At 50.1% G+C, this 20,525-nt stretch overlaps 1 protein-coding gene and 1 long non-coding RNA gene across 6 annotated transcripts in view; one reads left to right on the forward strand and one right to left on the reverse strand.

Annotated features, from left to right (window-relative positions):
• Nucleotides 1–831: 831 nt before the first annotated feature.
• MAPK13 (mitogen-activated protein kinase 13) lies at nt 832–12,718 on the forward strand. 4 transcript variants are annotated; one of them, XR_003437114.1, is made up of 14 exons: nt 836–1,027; nt 1,872–2,001; nt 3,290–3,348; nt 3,602–3,679; nt 6,563–6,671; nt 6,862–6,891; nt 7,295–7,342; nt 7,468–7,582; nt 7,737–7,808; nt 8,396–8,475; nt 8,718–8,796; nt 8,874–9,050; nt 9,321–10,309; nt 11,091–12,235. XR_003437114.1 is itself a non-coding variant. In XM_027126756.1 (14 exons), exons 1-13 carry the CDS (start codon nt 909–911, stop codon nt 9,401–9,403), a joined length of 1,179 nt encoding a protein of 392 aa, XP_026982557.1. In that variant the 5' UTR covers nt 836–908; the 3' UTR covers nt 9,404–9,447; nt 11,091–12,718. The 4 variants fall into 4 exon arrangements, 3 of the variants coding, with proteins under 3 accessions (XP_026982558.1, XP_026982557.1, XP_026982559.1); XM_027126756.1 differs by having other exon boundaries at nt 9,321–9,447; nt 11,091–12,718; XM_027126757.1 differs by lacking the exons at nt 3,602–3,679; nt 11,091–12,235 and having other exon boundaries at nt 832–1,027; nt 9,321–9,655.
• Nucleotides 12,719–13,254: 536 nt separating this feature from the next.
• Nucleotides 13,255–20,525, reverse strand: part of LOC113630865 (uncharacterized) — a 38,536-nt gene continuing 31,265 nt past the window's right edge. Inside the window, exons 2-4 of one of the 2 annotated variants that reach the window (XR_003437120.1) lie at nt 18,484–18,592; nt 15,072–15,238; nt 13,255–13,499 (exon numbers count right to left, since the gene is read on the reverse strand). This is a non-coding gene — a long non-coding RNA (uncharacterized LOC113630865). Of the gene's footprint in view, nt 13,500–13,990; nt 15,239–18,483; nt 18,593–20,525 lie in introns of those variants that run through there. The other variant, XR_003437119.1, reaches the window with a different exon arrangement.

A 20,525-nucleotide genomic window follows, 5' to 3' on the forward strand; every position in this document is an offset into this window, starting at 1 on the left:
TTTAGGTGTAAAAATGATACTGTAGTTGTGTTTTTAAAATAATCCTTATCTTTCAGAGATACAAAAAATATTTATGGATGAAATGATATGATGCTTGGTTTTGCTTCAAAATGATGGGGGAGGAAGTATGTAGAGGAAACAGAACTGACTAGGAGTTGATGTAGTTGTTGAAGCTGTGGGACTGGGGCCATGCAGGGTCATTAGAACCTCCCTATCAAAGTGTGGTCCAGAGATCTTCGGAGCCTAGGAGCTAGTTAGAAATGCAGAATCGACTCCACCCCAGATCTACTGAATCAGAATCTGTATTTAATAAAATATAATTCCCAGGGGATTCGTGTGCACATTCAAATGTGAGAAGCAATGAGCTAGTCTGTCTACTTTTGTATACGTTTGAAACTTTCCATAATCAAAAGACGTGGGGTTTTGTTTTGCTTTGTTTTTTCCCAAAATTGTCTTCAGAATCTCCGGGGAGATCCTCCTACAGAGTCCCGCGCTGGAGGAATCTGGGAGGCTGTATCTTCCCGCCGTCCGCCATCCATGGGAGCCCCTCGGGTCTATCGGGCCCCCAGCCCCACCCCAGCACACGACGGGAAGCACCCTTTCCCTGCAGGGCAGCTCACCTGCCGCTTCTAGCTGGTCTGTGGTCCGGGCGCCAAACTCCGGGGCTGGCGGAAATCGGGCTCCCCAGGTTGCCGTCTGGCAGGCCTGGGCGTGGCTGCGGGGCGCACCTGGGCGAGCCGGCAAGTGGGACGCGGGGCCGGCCGGGGCCCCCGCCCTCGCACAGGGTGGGGAGGAGCGGGCGGCGCGGGGCGGGCACCGCGGGGACCGCGGGCGGGGGCGGGTGCTGGGAGCCTGGCGGGCCGCGAACGTACCCATCGCGCTGGGGCCGCCGAGATTGAGTGCCCAGGATGAACTTCACCTGGAAAAAGGGCTTCTACAAGCAGGACGTCAACAAGACCGCCTGGGAGCTGCCCAAGACCTACGTGTCCCTGACGCACGTAGGCAGCGGGGCCTACGGCGCCGTGTGGTGAGACCCCCGGGCCTGTGCGCCGGCGTGGGGGCACGGGGTGGGGGGCGGTGTGTGCCTGGGGCATCGGGGTGGAACTATGGTGGGCGCCCAGGCACCGGGACACCCGCCCAGGCGGGTGGAGCCTCCGGAAGAGCCGGGGCCCAGCCAATGCCCGCTTCCCGGACCCGCCTCCGGTGTCGCCTCTCCTGCTGGCGCTCGAGGCTGTGCGCCCACCACCTTGATGGAGGACCCCAAGGCCCGGAGCCCTGCGGGCTTGGAATAACTTCGCGGGTGCCCTTCTGGGGCAGAGGCCTGGAGCTGGGAGGAAGCGGCAAGCTGGGCAGTGAAGTAGAGCAGCAGCAGGAGCCTCAGGCTCTGGAGGCTGGCCTAGGGCCACTCCAGGCGCCATCTCTCTTTTATTACCGGCTTGGTGGGAGTTTCTGTGGGTTGAATTAGGACTGGATCTGTTTCTCCAGGACTTGAACCTTACAGAGGACCCCAGAGTTCATCCAGGCGAATCCCCATTGTTACAAATGGGTACACTGAGGCCCAAACAAGAAGTGACTTGCCAAGTTGCTCAGGATCCTGTTGGCATTAACCTGTGTCTGACCCAGGGGCAGTGCACCTCTCTCAGATTCTGCCTGCTGTCTCCCCCTTCTCCCAGCTCCACTGTGCTGTCAGCTGCTCACTCACATTCCAGGTGGTGGGCATCAGTTCCTCCCAGCTTAGACTGCTGGCCAAGAGGGATTGGGGTGAGGATGGCCATAGCTTCCTAGATGGCCTGGGAGTGACCACCCAGGATCTGGAGTCCCGGGGTTGTGATGGGGAGCCACTGGCTGCTGACCTGCCTTTGACCCTACAGCTCAGCCATCGAGAAGCAGTCAGGGGAGAAGGTGGCCATCAAGAAACTGAGCCGGCCCTTCCAGTCTGAGATCTTTGCCAAGCGGGCCTATCGCGAGCTGCTGCTGCTGAAGCACATGCAGCATGAGAACGTAGGCTGGGCCTGGGGGCTGCTTCTGGGAGGCAGGGAGTGGAGGGCAGCCCCACAGAGGGTCCTGACCAGGCCCCTGCACGCGCGCGCGTGTGTGTGTGTGTGTGTGTGTGTGTGGCACACACAGGAGATGGCCCACAAGGGTGCAGGGAACTCATAACAGGGCCAGCAGAAGGGGAATCTCCTCCCTGCTCCTTTGATCCTTGTTCCTCACCTAATTATTAAAATCAGGTGCCAGGACTCACCCTGCCTACTTCCCAGGAAGGGTGCAAAGGGCATTTTTGGCAGTGGAGCAGAACAAACTCCGTGAGGTGCGAACTTACTGTCTCACTGTTATGAGGAAATAGGCACAGAGGAACTTTGTAGTTGTTCTAGATCTAAGAGGTGGTGCCCAGAATCCTGGTTAGTGTTGTTTCCACATAATAACAACAAGAATAATCGATACTTACGAGCGCTTATTATGTGTCAGGCACAGTTCTAAGAAATTTGCATAAACTAACTTGTTTAATCCTCACAATATCACATAAGTACTATTACCCCCATATACAGATGGGGAAACTGAGGCACAGAAAGACTCACAGGTTAAATGGTTAGTCGGTGGCAGAGCTAGAATTTGACCCTACCCAACCTGGCTCCAGGCCCCAGGGCCTGACCTCTAGACTACCCTGTCTAGGAAGACTAATGACCCAGTGCTGGGCCTGGAGCCCAGGCTTTTCTGCAGGATACCTAGATTGGAAGGTAAGCATTTAACATAATGATTTCAAAATATTGTTCACGTTTTAAGCCCCATTCCTCTTCAGCAAACCCCTCCCCATGGCCTCCAGCCAGGGTAATCTTGCGCCCAGCTCTGAACCAGTCCTCTGGCAGGTAAGGTTGGATGTGGTGAGAGACCCAAGGTCAAGGGCAGGGAGCCTGCTGGCTGGAAGACCCCTTCTCTGTTTCCTCCTTGATTCCTTTCACCACTTGTGGTTCCCTGCTTGAGTTGAGAGTGGGTTTGTGCTGCTTGTCCGGAACACCAGACTTGGGGTCAGTGAGCACAGGAGTGTCCACCTCCCCTTCCCCCCAGCCTGACTCTCCATCACTGTGCACTGCAAACTCCCTCCCAATTAGAGGAATTCCTCTTCCACCTCTGCCCCTTTTACTGCTTCCCAGAAGGCTGGGAACCTGCCTCCTGCTGGAGATGGTGTTTTAGGAAAGGGCAGGTGGTCCTGTGCAGGCCTGGGGCCCCAGAGGAGGGGAGCAGAGGGCTGCAGCGGCTGCCCAGTCCTCACTGGCAACCTTCTCCCCAGGTCATCGGACTCCTGGATGTCTTCACCCCAGCCTCTTCCCTGCGCAACTTTCATGATTTGTGAGTCGGGCTGCGCTGGGTTCCAGGACATTTGCAGGCCTTACTTGACACTGGGGAGCAAGTAAGGGGAGGGTCCAGATTCTCTCTTCTGGGTAGGGGAGCTTCCTGCCCCAGGAGTCCCTGTGCCTCTGGGCTGTGGAGAGATTCTTTCAGCCAAGGGTGGAGAGAAAGGCCGGCAGGAAGAGGTGGGAGGGGCTTTATATGGACCTTGCCTGACACAGAGCTGTCTGCTCATCTGCATTGCTTTACCCAGCTTTACCACCAAAGAGACATCGTTGCCAGTCCCCACAGGGTTTGCATCAACCTACCTCACCATTTCCTGGGGACGCAGGTGTGGATCTGGACCTTGGGGCTCTTCCTAGCATGAAGCGAGGATCAGGAAGCCTTGGCTACCTCTAGCTGATGGGATGTTTATCAGAGTCACATAAAACGAGAAAATTTAGTTGCTAAATGCACGGCTTTGCTAGCGCAGTACCTGGTGTAAAATATAGGAAGCTTTGGGAAGGTGGATTTTTTTTTCAGTCCTGTTTCAAATGCAGCTGCAGGTCTCTTTGTTAGGATGCTTTCGTTTTCAATTTAATGCAGTGATTTTGAATGGGTTTTTTTCCCTATAATGCCAGCTGCTGGGCTTAGCATTGGGAATTTTTTTTTTTTTTAATAAATTCATTTATTTATTTTTGGCTGCATCGGGTCTTTGTTGCCACGAACAGCAGCTACTCTTCGTTGCGGTGAGCGGGCTTCTCATTGTGGTGGCTTCTCTTGTGGAGCACGGGCTCTAGGCGTGCGGGCTTCAATAGTTGTGGCACATGGGCTCAGTAGTTGTGGCTCGTGGGCTCTAGAGCGCAGGCTCAGTAGTTGTGGCGCACGGGCTTAGTTGCTCTGCGGCATGTGGGATCTTCCCGGACCAGGGCTCGAACCCGAGTCCCCTGCATTGGCAGGCGGATTCTTAACCACTGAGCCACCAGGGAAGCCCAAGCATTGGGAGTTTAAAGTGGACCTCGGGGGCTGACAGTAGTGAATACTGACAGTGGTGGTCAGTACTCTAGGTCTGGATAGAGAGCCAGAAATTGCAAGCTGCCTCAGCGGGCTTCACAGAGGAGAAAACTTTGAACTCAGTCCTGAAGGATAAGTTGACATTTGCCTGAGGTAGAAGGGGCTGAAGGGAGCCCAGGTAGAAGGAACTGCATGGGCAAAGGCCATGATGCCTGAAAGAGGCTGGGCCGTTTGGGCAGTATTGACAAGTGCAGTGTGGCTAGTGGAGACCAGAGGCTGGTTTGGTCAGGCTGAGACTAGAATTGATCCTACAGGCATCCTCAGGTCTGTAGAGGTTTTGAGCAGGGAGATGCTGTGATGTGGTCAGATCAGATTTTGGGGATACCCTCTGGCGGCAGCAAGAAAGGAGCAGGGAGTAACTCTGGGAGGTAGGAAACCTGGAGGGTAGTGTTCAAGACCCCGACCTTGATCCAAATAAAGTAGAGGTGATGGGGTCCTGAGAGCAGACTTGACACCCATCGAGAGGCAGGACTGTCAGAATGTTGTACCCCTTGTGATGCAGTGGCTGGGAGAGGTGGCATATGTCAGGGGGTGCCAGGTTCCTGCTCAGAATACAAGGTGGAGGAAAAACAGATCTTGGGAGAAAGATAGTGAGCTCCATTTTGGACACTTCACTTTTGAAGAGCCTATGAACATTCCAGTGTTTAATCAGCAGCTGCAAATAAACCTGGAGTTTAGGAAGGTCTGGGCTAGGGATGTGGATTTGGACCAGAATAATCACCAGTGGATGATAGCCAGAGCCCAGGGACAGGCTAGTGTAGAACATGATTCGATACTGTTCATTAAGGTATCAACACTAAAGGGACTTCCCTGGTGGTCCAGTGGCTAAGACTCTGCACTTCCAGTGCAGGGGGCCTGGGTTCGATCCCTGGTTGGGGAACTAGATCCTGCATGCATGCCGCAACTAAGAGCCTGCATGCTGCAACTAAGCCCGCATGCCGTAACTAAGATCCCGCGCGCTGTAACGAAGATCCTGTGTGCCGAGACTAAGACCCGGAGCAGCCAAAAAAAAAGGTATCAACACTAAAGAAAAGGTATAAGAGGATGAACAGACAGAGCCTGACTAGAGGTAGAAGCAGCAGAGAATTTTGAGGGAGTGTCAGGCTTTGCAAAACTTTGAATATAAAGAACCGGAGCCATGGGCGTTATGTGTTGGGCTGGTGGGGTGGGAGCAGATGCCAAGTTATCAGGGGACTGGATGTTAAGGCAGTGGGATCAAGAGGTGAGGACCGCTCGTTCTAGAAGTTTGATCGGGAGGGAAAGAGAGAGAAGGGGTGGTTACTTGAAGAAACAAGGTTAAGCAAGGGAAGGCGGTTGTATCACAGAGAGACTTCAGCAAGTTTGTCAGCTGAGAAGAAAGAATCAGGGTCCACGCAGAGGTGAAACACAAAGGTGGGGAAGGGTCTGTGCATGGAGCAGGGTCCCCGTGCTGGGGGGGTGGAGGCGGGAAGCGGGGGTGCGGTCAGGTGGGGGGAGACTTCAAAAGTCACAGGCTCAGGGAGATGGCTTCCACATCCTTTTTTTTTTTTTTTTTTTTTAATTCCTTCCTAAATCTTTATCCTTTTTTGTTCTGGACTTTGCTATCACTGCCTTGAGTAACAGTTACATTTTGCTGACTTCCACCTGTTTTGCAATCCCATTAAGAGGGTGTGTTGGCTCAGCTACCTCCTTCTTCCTTCTTCACCCTCCTGGAAACTTTTATTGTTTCCTTCTTGGAAGGAGGACATTTTTGTATGTTTGAGGAGCCATGTTGGCGGGGCATGACCCTCTGGGGGAGGAAATATTTGTACAGAAGCAGAAGGAAACACCGGCAAATGTTTCTAACTCACAGCAGTGGCTTTCTGTGGGGCGTGGAGGAGGGCAAGCAGAGGGCACCTTTGAAGAGAGGGAGCACTGCTCCATTTGTTTTCCCTGAGCACAGCTCCAGCTGAAATACGTACCCTGAGCTCTGCCAACAGGGCAGCCACCAGGGCCAGGCTGGGAGCCAGGAGTCAGGAGGCCCACTGCATGGGGGTCTGGCTGCCTGTGGTGGGGCTGGTTCTTTCTGCACATGAAGGTCATCCCTAAGGCCTCTGTTCTGCCCAGCCCCTTGCCCTCCTCTGAGCTCAGACCTGGAGCTGGGTGGGGCTGGGGATGTTCAAGAAGTCCTCATGACTTGCAGCTACCTGGTGATGCCCTTCATGCAAATGGACCTGCAGAAGATCATGGGAATGGAGTTCGGTGAGGACAAGATCCAGTACCTGGTGTATCAGATGCTCAAAGGTCTTAAGGTGGGTGGGAGCCTGCAAGATGGCAGGGGAGGGGGGCTTGGTGTTGAGACCTGGGGTTTGGGGGAGGCTAGACCTTGAAGGCTGGGAGAGCACACCATGACAAGGCAGAGGAGATCTCTGAGCCAGCCTGCAACACCTGGTGCAAAAGCCGGGCACTGGATTTACCCTTCTTCTTCTCTCCCCAACACAGTACATCCACTCAGCTGGGGTCATCCACAGGGTGAGTGCTTTCTCTGCTACATCCCCAGAGGCCCCGCCCACCCCTGGGGGCTAGGGTTAGGGTTAGGGGGTTCCAGGAGGTGGAGGAAGCAGGGAAAGTGGATTTTTCAGATCTAGGCTTGGCCCAGGAAGACCTGCTGAGAAGAATTGCTGTGTTCTGGGGAACTTTCTGGGAAATTTTTGCCAACAAAGCAAGCCCTGAGCTGGGTGTTTCAGGCTCCGAGAGGCATTTTAGAGCTGGATGGGCCCTAGAGGACACCTAGTCCAACCCTCATTCTGCACAGGAGACCAGAACCCAGAGAGAGGGGCAGGGGCCTGGCCAAGGTCACACGCTGGCTGGCAGCCGAGTGGGGACAGCGCCCACCTCTGCCTCTGCCCAGTGCTCCATCTCTTGTCTCATCTAGGACCTGAAGCCAGGCAACCTTGCTGTCAATGAGGATTGTGAGCTGAAGGTGAGTGGGCCCAGGCAGGGTCAGCCTGGGGTTGTGGTGGGCCCCTCTCCAATAGGAGCCCCCAGAAGCTGCTCGGGGAGCCTCTCTTAAGCGAACTCCTTTTTCCTATGTGCCCCGAGCCATAGATTTTGGATTTTGGGTTGGCACGGCAAGCAGATGCAGAGATGACCGGCTATGTGGTGACCCGCTGGTACCGGGCCCCTGAGGTGATCCTCAGCTGGATGCACTACAACCAGACTGGTCAGTGGTCCGCTGCCCGGGGGAGGGGGCTGGGGCTGGGGTTCTTCTCTGACAGCTTCCTCAAGGCTGTCTTGGTGACTCTGGGTTGACTCTTGGTGACTGCCGGGTCTTGGTCAGCTGGTCCAGGTGACACTTCCTCCCCCTCCCTCTGCAGTGGACATCTGGTCTGTGGGCTGTATCATGGCGGAGATGCTGACGGGGAAAACTCTGTTCAAGGGGAAAGATTGTATCCTTTGCTGGAAAAGGCAAACTGCATCCAGGGATTCATTCCTTCAACAGACACTTCATTATTTAAATCTGTCCTTTTTTCTTAATGTGAAAGTGATACATGCTCCCTGTGGAACAACTTTAAAGTACAGAGAAGCAAAGTGATGAAAACTAGTCACCTGTCATTCCAACACGTAAATGCAGAAAGTGCTGGACGTTTTGGCACCACACACCTGAAACTGGGCACCTGTGTGTGCTGTGCAGGGATTAAGGAGAAGATGTGGGTCTCCCTGCCAAACTCAAGAGTGCGAGGGTGTGGGGGGGAGTACACAGAGAAATGGATGGAGGTGACTGAGCGGGATGAGGCCAGGAAGGTGGCACATGCAGGAGCATTTGTAGGGAGGGACCCTTTACCCAGCCTGGCAGGTAGGAAGCCTTCCAGAGACCTGAGTCCTGAAGGATGAACCTCCCCTCCTAAAAGCAGGAGGAGGTGAGTGTCTGGAACCTGGATGGTCCACAGTGCTGGGTGGGCCTGATGGAGGGGCAGCAGGAAGGGCAGCTTCAGACCCACCCACAGGGAGTAAGGCTGAGCCTTAACCTGCCAAGACCTGGACCAGCTGACGCAGATCCTGAAAGTGACGGGGGTGCCGGACGCTGAGTTTGTGCAGAAGTTGAATGACAAAGCGGTGAGTGGCAGATGGGCCCAGGCTGGCCAGGGCTGTGCGCTTGGCTGACCAGGCCCAGGTGGGCTGCAGGCTGCGCCTCGCCTCTGCCCTGGCAAGGGCTCTTGCCTTCATCTCACTTTGGATTCGGACCTGAGCCTTCAGCCCCGCTCAGGGGCTTTTCTGGGGTCCCTGCTCTATACCCCATGGCCTAAGCCCTGAGGGGCTGACAACTGGGGATTATTCAGTGCTTTTCTGTCTTCCAGGCCAAATCCTACATCCAGTCCCTGCCACAAACCCCCAAGAAGGATTTCTCTCAGCTCTTCCAGCATGCCAGCCCCCAGGGTGAGTCTTGGGACCTGCAGTCTGTCTCAGCGGGCGGGCTCTCCATGGCGTGTGAGGCTCACACTCTGTGACCGCAGCTGCAGACCTGCTGGAGAAGATGCTGGAGCTGGACATGGACAAGCGCCTGACCGCCTCTCAGGCCCTCACCCACCCCTTCTTTGAATCCTGCCGGGACCCTGAGGAGGAAACAGAGGCCCAGCAGCCATTTGATGATTTCTTAGAACAGGAGAAACTCACAGTGGATGAATGGAAGCGTAAGGGCTCGGGGCCTCGGGCTGCTTCCTCTCTCTGCCTGCAGCACCCCTCTCCTCTGCCTGCTTCGTTTTCCTGCCTGCCCTCAGCCGGTCCCAACCCCCTCCTGGAGACTATCACCTCTTTCTCTCTGAGCGAATATCGTCTCCTGTGTGCACTTCTTTCTCCCTGCGCTGAGCTGACTTTCTGCTCCACACTATGTCTGTTGGGAGAGGGGGGCTCTCTCTTGCCCTCAGCACCCCGTACCCCTTGAACCACCCTGTCTTTCTCAGACCACATTTACAAGGAGATTGTGAACTTCAGCCCCATCGCCCGGAAGGACTCTCGGCGCCGGAGTGGCATGAAGCTGCAGTGACCCGTCTAGCCCGACCCTCGGCTGAGCCCAGGAATGGCCACATGGTACCACCCGCCAGGCACTGCCCCTGGGACCAATATTTATTTATTGAAGCTTTAACCCGTCTTGGATTATATAGCCTTCCAAGCAGAGGGCAGAGGACCCTTGTCCTTGTGTAGGAAACAGGCCTAGGAGATGCAGAATTCAGAGGTGTTGGTTGGGAGAAAATAGCTATGATCATAACTGGCCATATTAAAGCGCCCATCTGGAGAATCGCCTGTGTGTGGGGTCCTTACCTTCATGGCTGTAGTGGGGCTGAACTGGGGCAGGAGTCTACGGCAGTGATGGTGTATTAGTTTGCTAGGGCTGCTGTAACAAATGATCACAAACTGGGTGGCTTAAAATGATAGAAATTTATTCTCACAGTTCTGGAGGCTGGTAGTCTGAAATCAAGGTGTTGGCAGGGCCATGTTCCCTTCGAAGGTTCTAGGGAAGAATCCCTCCTGGCCTCTTTTTAGCTTCTGGTGGCTCTTGGAATCTTTGGTGTTCTTTGGCTTATAGCTGCATCACCCCTGTCTCTGCCTCTGTCTTCACAGGGCCTTCTCTGCTCTGTGTATCTCTGTCTTTGGCTGATCTTGTAAGAACATCAGTCACTGAATTTAGGACCCACCCTGATCCAGTGTGATCTCATCTTAATCCTTAGTAATTACATCTGCAACTATCTCATTTTCAAATAAAGTCACATTCTGAGGTTCTGGGTGGGCATGAATTTTGGGGGCACATTTTTCAACCCACTACAGATGGCCATGAGGGAGGGGCCCCATCCCAGAGCCCCTTTGTTGTGGAGCCAAACGTGTTTGGCTGCTAAATTAAGGGAGTTGCAGAGAGAGCTGCAGCTGGTGAGACATCGCATGCAGGTTATTTTGGGTGAGTGATCAGTAGTCAAGATATGAAACAGCAGGCTTGTTGACTGGGAGCTGCAGAAGGCAGAAATGGGCTTTTTCCAGGAAAACGGTTCTACTCCTTCCCCCTTTTGGGAATTGTACATCTCTCCTGAGCTTTAACCTGACAACAGATTGGATCCTTCTGTTCAGTAACTCTGTTCAGGTCTCAAACTTCCCTATGCACCAGGGCCTGGTTAATATGCAGATTCCTGGGCCCAGCCCCTGGGATTTTGATTTAGCAGGTCTGGGGTTGAGACCCTAGAACGTTTGAATGAGGACCCCTTCACCTCAACCCAAGCCCAGTGATTCTGATGGATATCTGACCACATTTAGAGAAACATTTAGTTGATTTCAGTACCACTTAATTTGTCAAAAGGCCTAAATTAGAAACCTACAATGGGAGACTGGGGGGCTTTAGATGACTTTCACACTCTCATTTTAGAGATGTTAAAACTGAGGCTCAGTCAGGGCATTTTTAGGGCAGTGATGTCATTGTAGATACACGACATTATGCATTTGTCAAAACTAGTGGAACTGTACAACACAGTGAGTGAACCCTCAAGTAAACTATGGACTTTCTTTAATAATAATGTACCAATATTGGTTCATCAGTTGTAATAAATGTACCACATTAATGTAAGATGTTAATATTAGGGGAAACCATGGGGGTGGGAGGGAGAGAGTATATGGAACCTTCTGTACTTTTGGCACAATTTTTCTGTAAACCTAAACCTGCGCTAAAAGATAATGTCTATTTTTAAAAGGAAAAAGAAAAAGCTTGAGGCTCCAGAGAGATACCCACAGTGAGAAAGTGGTAAAGCCAGGATTTGAACCACAGCAGCCTCGAACACTGTGCCAAAGGCCGTCAACCCAAGCCTGGAATCAAGGGTTGCCAGCTTCCCCGCCCTTCTAGCCTGTCTCTGAGCTTCTTCACTGCTGCCTGTGTCCAAGGACCCTGTTTTCTCTCCCAAGGAGTGGCCCTCCTATCCAGGAGGGAGGAGTGGGTCGAGGGAGGGGCTCTGACCTTGCTGCTGACTAAACTGCCACCGTCCCCTTAGTCTAAATCCTTCAGTGAATTGTCTTCTGAGACTCCTCAATAGTCCCAAGGAAAGTCTAGCCTTCTTGGCCTGGTATTCAAAGTCCCCTGCATTCTCTAAACTCATCTACTCCTACTGCCTCCTGTTTTCCCTATGCCAGCATGGCCTGCCAAGGAACACTAGCCCTGGGATACAACACCATGAGGCTCATTAACAGGTTAAAGGTTCTGACAAGTCCTGCAGTGAGGAGAACTGTTCAACATTGTTTAATCCAGAACTTGCCAAGTGTGCTTAACCGCAGGACCCCCTTTCTCCTGACGGCCAGCATGCACAGAAGCCTCTTTGCCTAGTGCAGCCCAGTATGCAGGTCCCAATACTGCTTTTCCCCAAGCAGGCCTGGAGCTTGGGCTTCTTTCAAAGCCTCTGTGGAGAAGTCCCTCCCTCCTTCTCCTCCTTATTCCCTCAAGACTTTGCCTCAGGCCTCCCTCCAGGAAGTCATTCTCCATCACCCTCCATCAGAGAATGGGCAGCTTCCTCCCTCTGCCCCTGGCCCTCTATGAACAGCATTTACAGTGTGTACGGTTCTGCTTTCCCTCCCCATTGCCCACTGTGAGCCCCTGATTGGAACAAACATCTATGAATGAATGATGTCCCAGGGGCCTGTTGGTCGTTTCTCTGCCCAGATCAGACCAGCATGGTATCCAGGGCAGCAGAGAATCCAGCAGGAAGCAGAAGTGGGTGCCTTGGCCTGTACCTTAAGACTTTTTCCCCTGAAAATCTCAGGCTCTCAAACTCCCAGGCCTCTCCCCATCATCCCTCAGTGTCCTCCAGTCCATCCCCCACCCAGAATTAAACTTGTGTGTGTCACCTCAGCCCCTTCTCTACAATTATCTCAAACTTGGGAAGTTTCTCCAGAGGGAGGTGAAGGTGCTGAGCAGTGTGAAGGGGTTCGTGGGCTCTGCCTTACCCTGTGAGCACCTGGCCAGAGTGACAGGAAATGAGTCCATTCTCAGGCTGGGTGGGGGAAAGGGGCTGAGCTTGGGGTTCTGGGCTCAGTTACTCTCACAGTTGGCCTGCAGGTCTTTTGCCCCTGGCCCTTGATGGACAGGGTTGAGCTTTGCCCTGTGGCCAGTGGGGCAGCTCAAAAGGTCTTGACAGAGATAAGGAAGCCAGACTCGGGAACTGGAGAGAGGTAACAGCGATCGTGCCCTTGATTCCCTCCTTTGTGAAATGAAGGGTGTCTTCGCACAAAGGCACAGCTCCTCTCCCAAGGCAGCCTGGACCTATCGCTGGGGCCTGGCAATTTGTGTCACTTGCGGAAGGGCTAGCCTGGCATGAAATGGGGGTGGCACTGCTCCCAGTGAAGGGCAGCACATGGAAAGGCAGAGATGGAAGAACTGCCCTTGCAAGGAGAGCCCGGTGTGCTCAGATGTCCCAGTGCCCGCAAGGGTGGAGGCTTGCTTGAAAGAGGGCTTGGCTCAACTTGCACCTGGCACATTGAAATAGCTTTTGTTCTCCAGGAGGGTGTGGGACAGTCATGTCCCTGAGCTGAGATACAACCACAGCTGGGGAGCGAGGAATCTCTTCCTCTTTTCCCCACATTTTCTGTCCTCATTCTCCCTAAACCCCCTGTGAATTAAGGTAAGAGGCTGGTGATTTTCCCCGTATTCACAATGGGCAGCAGAGGCACAAGGCTACTCTACCAAGCTAAAGAAGATGTCGCTGTCATGCCTCACACCCCTACCCCAAGATTTCCTGGAGCTGGAGCAGTGCCCGCTGGGATTCTGACTTGGTTCCTCCTGTGCGAGCCTGTGCTCAGCGGGGCAGCCGTGCTAACTCTGGGCCAGAGTGTCAACAAGGCCCCACTCCGCCCTGTCTGGGGGCTCCTGACCTTTTTTGTGCCGTGGATCCCTTCTCAAAATATTTTCCTATGCATAAAATAAAATACACAGGATCACAAAGGAAGCTAGTTATGTTGAAATACAGTTGTGAAAATATTTAAGGGTGTGATGTTTGGTGTACATGGGTTTCTTTATTAACACATTAAATAACAGGATCAAGGGGGTGAACCCAACACACTACTGCAAACCTGAAGTAGAAATGAGTTTAAACGATGTTTCAAGATATCTGCAGCAACTGTAAAGGGAAATGAAAAGTACTGCTTTCTACTGGCCCAGCTAATGCAACTGTAGTTTGCTGCCTTTAAAAGCTGTAATATTTTCCAATCCAAATTCATGGACCTCTGAATTCCAGTGTACAGTCTATGGTTTGTGGACCCCGGTTAAAAACGCTTGTCCCAGATGCTAAAATGTGACTTTTGGAATCCTCTGCTACGTCTTAGCCAACCCCCGTATTGTACCGCCGTCTGTGCCCCCACCCCCCACCTTGCATGATCGTGGAGCCATGCTGGAAATGCCCAGATCTGCACCTGGATGCCTAGAACACATACTAACCACCATTCCCCTGTGTTTCCCAACCTTACTGTCCAGGTAGGAATGGGTCTGACTGGGGCATTTCGCTAGGGAATTTGCTGAGGCCTCTATATCTAGTTTTCAACTAGGTGGAATCCTCCCATCCCCACCCCACAGCGTTCCTTCTACACAATTTTACTGATGAAGACATTTGGGCCCAGAGTAGAGACTGGGGCCCAGGTCTCCTATTTACCACTGCACCGTTCTTTCCACTGCAACGGTGGCACAAGCACACATTGAGGTCAATGCGTGCTCTTCTCTCCCTGCATTACTGTCCCTGTTCCCCCCAACCATCACGGACACAAAAGTAGCAGGGCTTTGAGACAGGTTTGTGTTAACTGGCCAAGGGAAGAAACTCCCAGAAGCACACTTGTTTCTCTCTGTTTTCTTAAAGGTCTCACCCTTGAGAATATTTTGGTAGGACTCTGGGAGGGGAAAAGGTGAGAGAGTGAGGAAGGGAAGTGCATTTGAGAAGCAGTGTGGCTTAGCTAGGCAGTTTCTCCTGACCGGAAGGAGGTAGAGGCCCATTAATACTCACATTCTTTTGGACTATGTCCAGTTCCCTGTTAACACCCTGGCAAAACTCACGAGGAAGGTGCTGGGTACGCTCAGGGAGGCTGGACCGTAAGCAAATTCTCCTGGTCTTGGCTGAAATTACTCAGGGTTTCTCCTATGGATAGCCCACCATTCTTAATTGATGCAGCAGCTCAGTATTTTTAAGTACAGACTGATGATCAGAGGAACTCTCCTCGTATTGTGGGGTCCATAAGATCCCAGAACTTTTGTATAATTCCAAGGAGGAACCCCAATAAAGACAGTGGGTGGATTTCCTCCAGCCAAGCAGGATACAGCCTTGGCTTTAGAAACTCTAGCTTAATCCAGCCTCTCCTTTTTATCTTCTGTCAGAAGAGTGGCACCTCTGTCTTACCCTCTTCTTTCCCTATGTGGTTTACTAAGGTGGTTAAGTGTTGAGCTCTGGAGGCATACTGCCTCCTGCTCTACCACTTACCAGCCATGTGACCTTGGGCCTCAGTTTCCTCATCTATAAGGATAATAATACTAAAGAAATTAACATAAGGGAAGCACTCAGAAGAGTACCTGGCACATGGGAAGGGCTCACCAAGCATTAACTATTATTTTAAATTATTTTCTCTACCACATCCTCTTCCCTCCCCGATTACCCCATCTTCCGGACATTGTCATTTCCTCCTTCTCAACAGCAGTTTTCTCCACTCACCTGGTCTCCTTCATGTTAAATCTTCCCTCATAGGTCCTCAAGAGACCTGGCCCCAGTCACTTATACTACAGCTTATTTTATGACCCTGGTATCTGCAGCTTCTCATGCAGGGTCTGGGAGGCAGCAGAGTGTGGAGTTGAGAATGTGAGCTTTCCATCTGAAAAGACCTGAGGTTGAGAGAGAAGGGGGATGGATTTAAGGAACTGGCTCAGTGACTGGGTGGGGAGTGGTTGGCAAGTCTGAAATCTGTAGGGCAGGCTAGTAAGCTGAAAATTCAGGCAGAATTTCCATACCTATGACAATCTTGAGGCAGATCCCTTCTTTTCTAAGAAACCTCAGTTTTTGCTCTTAAGGCCTTCAACTAATTGGATGAGGTCCACGTACATTATAGAGGGTGATCTGCTTTACTTAAAGTCAACTGATTGTAAATGTTAATCACATCTACAAAATTTCTTTCCAGCATCATCTAGACTAGTGTTTAAGGATACAACTGGGCACACAGCCTATCCAAATTGACACATAAAGCTAACCATCACACCATGTGTTTGAGGGCAGGGTATTTACTTCTCTGAGCTTCATTTTCTTTCTCTAAAATGGAGTAATAGAAGGGTCTACCTCACAGGACTGGTGAGGGGTAAGTGCATACAGAGTGCACAGTAAATGTTAGTTCTTGTACCAGGAGGTGCTCAAAAACACACTGATGATGGCAATCCTCTTGGAAGTACTGGGAAATATACGCCATGGCCCATGGCCGCTGCTCTCAAGCTTTTGGCTGAGTTATGTAGGTATGCACTGTGCTTTCTCCCATCTGTTCCCACCCAACAGACTGGCTCAGAACCTTTAGTTCATGTGAAAAACTCCCAAAGAAATGAACCTTCACTCTCTTTTTTATGGGGAGAGGAGGAAAGTTTCTCCACTGGGTTTCTTTATCTTTGAGACAGTGGAGGGCTTGGAGCAATACGTCAGAAAGAATTAAATTTCACTTCTTCAGCAGCCATTTCACATTTTGTGAGAACTGCATATTCATGTCGGTAAAGCGCCAAGTAGGAACCAGATGACAGCTCAGTTTTCCTGGAAATCAGGAAATCAATCAAGCTGCCAAAATGAGATGACTGCATTGTGAAATACTGCTAACATTCCAGAAAGTTGTTTTAAGATGAATTTTTTAAAATGGAAATTCTGTTTCTCTTCCTCTTTCTCTTCCTCCCTCCCTCCTACTCTCCCTCCTATCCCTTCTCCCTCCCTTCCTTTTCTTCCCTCTCTCCCTCTCTCTCTTCCTTCCCCCCTCCCTCCCTCCCTTCCTTCCTTCTTACCTACCTACCTTCTTTTCACTCCTTTTTTTAAGCCAGTGCTCAACTACTTCTTCTAATATGTTCAGCCTAGGTATGAGTTTTCAAGAATAGGTGAGATGATATATGGGTCTCTTTGCCTGTCTCTGAGACCTTTCCATTGTTCCAATGGCACCCTTCTCTACCTGTCCAGGAGTCTGCTTGCCTTTATCCACACCTGTCTCTCCTGTTTCTTATCCTTTTTTCTTTTTAATTTATTTATTTGGCTGTGTCAGGGTCTTAATTGCAGCACGTGGGATCTTCATTGTGGCACGCGGGATCTTTCATTGCAGCACACGGCCTCTTCAATGCAGTGCATGGGCTTCTCTCTAGTTGTGGGACTTGGGCTCCAGACCACATGGGCTCTCTAGTTGCGGCGTGTGGTCTCTCTAGTTGTGGCGCATGAGCTCAGTAGTTGCGGTGTGTGGACTCAGTAGTTGAGGCGCACGGGCTCAGTAGTTGTGGTGCACGGGCTCTCTAGTTGTGGCACGCGGGCTCAGTAGCTGTGGCACGTGGGCTTAGTTGCCCCTCGGCAAGTGGGATCTTAGTTCCCCAACCAGGGATGGAACCCACGTGCCCTGCATTGGAAGGAGGATTCTTAACCACTGGACCACCAGGGAAGTCCCTGTTTCCTATCCTTTTTTACAGTGAAACCATGACTTCAGCCACCTCCTTAAGAATTAGGAATAAAATGATTCCAAAAAACCTTATCTGTGTCTAGTGTCAAGCTGAACCTTAAAATTTATTTGTTTAAATATATAAAATAAACTTTTAGTTTTAGAATAGTTTTATAGAAAAGCTGTAAAGAAAAAACAGAGAATTTCCATGTACTCCACACCCAGTTTCCCTATTATTAATATCTAACATTAGTATGCTACCTTTATCACAACTAATAAATCAATATTGATATATTATTAACTAAAATCCAAACTTCCATATTTCCTTAATTTTTACCTATTCTTTGCTGTTCCAGGATCCCATCCAGGATGCCACATGTCTTCTTAGGCTCCTCTTGGCTGTGACAGTTTCTAAGACTTTCCTTATTTTCAGTAACTTTAACAATTTTGAAGAGTTACTGGTCAGGTATTTTGTAAAATGTCTCTCACTTAGGGTTTGTCTGATGTTTTCTCATGATAAGACTGGGATAATGTGTTTTGTGGACTAAGACCACATGAGTAAAATGACATTCTGATCACATTGTATCAAGAGTATATAGCATCAGGGACTTCCCTGGTGGCACAGTGGTTAAGAATCCACCTGCCAATGCAGGGGACACGAGTTTGAGCCCTGGTCTGGGAATATCCCACATGCCATGGAGCAACTAAGCCCGTGCACCACAACTACTGAGCTTGCCCTCTAGAGCCCGTGAGCCACAACTACCGAAGCCCACATGTTCTACAGCCCGCGTGCTGCAATTACTGAAACCCGCATGCCTAGAGCCCATGCTCCGCAACAAGGGAAGCCACCGTAATGAGAAGCCCGCGCACCACAACGAAGAGTAGCCCCCGCTTGCCACAACTAGAGAAAGCCTGCGCGCAGCAACGAAGACCCGAAGACCCAATGCAGCCAAAAAAAAAAAGAGTATATAGTATCAAAATGATTTATCAGGGCTTCCCTGGTGGTGCAGTGGTTGAGAGTCTGCCTGCCGATGCAGGGGACACAGGCTCGTGCCCCGGTCTGGGAAGATCCCACATGCCGCGGAGCGGCTGGGCCCGTGAGCCACGGCCACTGAGCCTGCGCATCCGGAGCCTGTGCTCCGCAACGTGAGAGGCCACAACAGTGAGAGGCCCGCGTACCGCAAAAAAAAAAAAAAGATTTATCACTGTCAGTGTTAACCTTGATTACCTAGGTAAGGTTGTGTTAGCCAGGTTTCTCCACTATAAAGTTACTTCTTCCCCCTTTTCATTCCCCTTTTTCACTGCCATTCCTTGAGAAGGGAATATCTACAAAAATTATTTGGAGTTCTCCTGTATGGGAGATTTATTCAGCAATTTATACCAGAATGGACTCATGGATATTTATTTTATACTTTGGGTTATAATCTAATAAATAAAAGAATAAAATAAAAATAATAAAAGCTTTACCTTTTGACTTGATCTGTAGGTTTTCTTCCTTTTGTGTAGATTGAGCCCATATCCCTGAAAGGACCTGGAGGTACTGCCCACAGCCAGACGGAGAGTCCACTCATCAATCCTGCAAACACACAGGGTCCTAGGGGTAGTGGGAAACAGTTTCCACTTCTCCCATTTGGATGCTGGTCAATCCAGAGTCCACTTTGGATAATCATCCTAAAGGCCCTTCCCTCTCTTGTCTGTCTTTTTCCTTATTGATCCTCTCCGTCTTTTCCACCCCTATGTCCACCTACTCCTGGTAAGGAATTTGGGGGAAACTTCACTCTACTTGCATGAAATAATAAAGCTAAATACAACAAATAAAACATTTATAGGCATTATAGCTATGCTCTAGTTGCATGTTTCCTAGGTGCACTGCTTTGGGTACTTTACATATACTGTTTCTAATCCTCACGCTAATGACAAAGTAATTGCTATTCCCATTTTACAGATGTGGAAACTGGGACTCTTGAGAGTTTAAAAAGTTCACCCAAGGTTTTTCTGCTATTGTACAGTTTGCTTCTTCTCAATAGTCTCCTTCCCTCCTTCTTCTCATCCACCTCCTATGTGACTACCGGCAAACCACTTCCGTCTGAGCCTTAATTTCTTGTCTGGTGATACTGTTGGATGAATTCAATGAGAAATGCATAGAACGCATAGAAAGTCTTCTGCACAGGGGACTTTCCTGGTGGCGCAGTGGTTAAGAATCCACCTGCCAATGCAGGGGACACGGGTTCGATCCCTGGTCTGGGAAGATCCCACGTGCCGCGGAGCAACTAAGCCCGTGTGCCACAACTACTGAAGCCCGTGCGCCTAGAGCCTGTGCTCCGCAACAAGAGAAGCCACCGCAGTGAGAAGCCCGCACACCACAACGAAGAGTAGTCCCAGCTCGCCTCAACCAGAGAAAGCCTGTGCACAGCAACGAAGACCCAACGCAGCCAAAAATAAATAAATTAAAAATTCTTAAAAGATAAAAAAAAAAGTCTTCTGCATAGGATTCAATAAATAGCATGTGTTATTACTTTTAATTTCATGAGGATTAAATTAATTTTAATAAACCTCTATTCTTGTTTCCTTTTTCTATTTATGCTCACCTCTTAATGGTCTCACCTATTCTCATGGCTTTAAGTACCATCTATCTATAGGTCAATGCATACCAAATGTATATATCTACCTTGGATCTTTCCTTTAAATTTCAGACAAGTCAACATCTTCACTTGAGTGTTTTGAAACAAAAGTAGGAGGTTCTGCTTCTAGTAGTGACGGAGTAGCCTGTATTGTATTATAATAATAATGGACTCTGGATAAAATAAAAGAATACAATGATTTGAAGGGACTGGAGAGAATAAAAGCAGGAAGAAACTGGAAGGGAGTCAACCATTGATAGAAGGGAGGTGCAGTGGATACGACTTGTGATTATAAGGATTTTTGCCTGAAGGCACTACCCAGAAAACATAGCATAGAACGGCCAGAATTCAAGTGTAAAGTTGCTAGTTTGACAAGTCAGAGAATCAAGTTTAGAAAGGAAATCCAAGAAAGGAAGAAGGCACAGAGGCTTCTTAAAAATGCATATAAAATTTGACCAACTCCTTGGCTGACTCCTGACCTGTGCATGTGCAGGGGATACTCCAAGGAGCCCAGCAGAAAACAATGAGAAAAAGACAACTGGAAAATAAATGAACTGAGCAGAAATTTTAGCTGCTGCCTATCTCAAGGGACACAGAATTTGGAATTTTATGCCTGCCAAGTTAACTGCCTAATAAAAATAAATAGCCTCTAGAGGAAGATAACAGAATCTAGATTTTCTACAATGTATCTGCTACAATGCCCTGTATTAAAAGATTTTTGTTTAATGCTGAACTTGCACATAAGCACGGAAATGTGAACCATAGCCAAAAGAAAGGTAGTCAATAAAAATCAATTCTGAAATAACTCAGATATTTAATTAGTGGGTGAAGATTTCAAAGTGGCTATAATAAATATGTTCAAGAACCTTTAAAAAATGTACTCATAAT

Source organism: Aethalodelphis obliquidens, unplaced genomic scaffold, assembly GCF_003676395.1.
Source record: "Aethalodelphis obliquidens isolate GAN/ISIS:26980383/991018 unplaced genomic scaffold, ASM367639v1 scaffold31, whole genome shotgun sequence".
In the NCBI taxonomy this organism is placed as follows: domain Eukaryota; kingdom Metazoa; phylum Chordata; class Mammalia; order Artiodactyla; family Delphinidae; genus Aethalodelphis; species Aethalodelphis obliquidens.

What these genes read in the sequence shown, in the direction of transcription:
- MAPK13 (XM_027126756.1), top strand. Translation starts at nt 909, where the DNA reads ATGAACTTCACCTGGAAAAAGGGCTTCTACAAGCAGGACGTCAACAAG. An exon ending in TCTGTTCAAGGGGAAAGATT is followed by an intron (nt 7,809 to 8,395) that starts GTATCCTTTGCT and finishes TAACCTGCCAAG; the next exon opens with ACCTGGACCAGCTGACGCAG. An exon ending in AGAAGTTGAATGACAAAGCG is followed by an intron (nt 8,476 to 8,717) that starts GTGAGTGGCAGA and finishes TCTGTCTTCCAG; the next exon opens with GCCAAATCCTACATCCAGTC.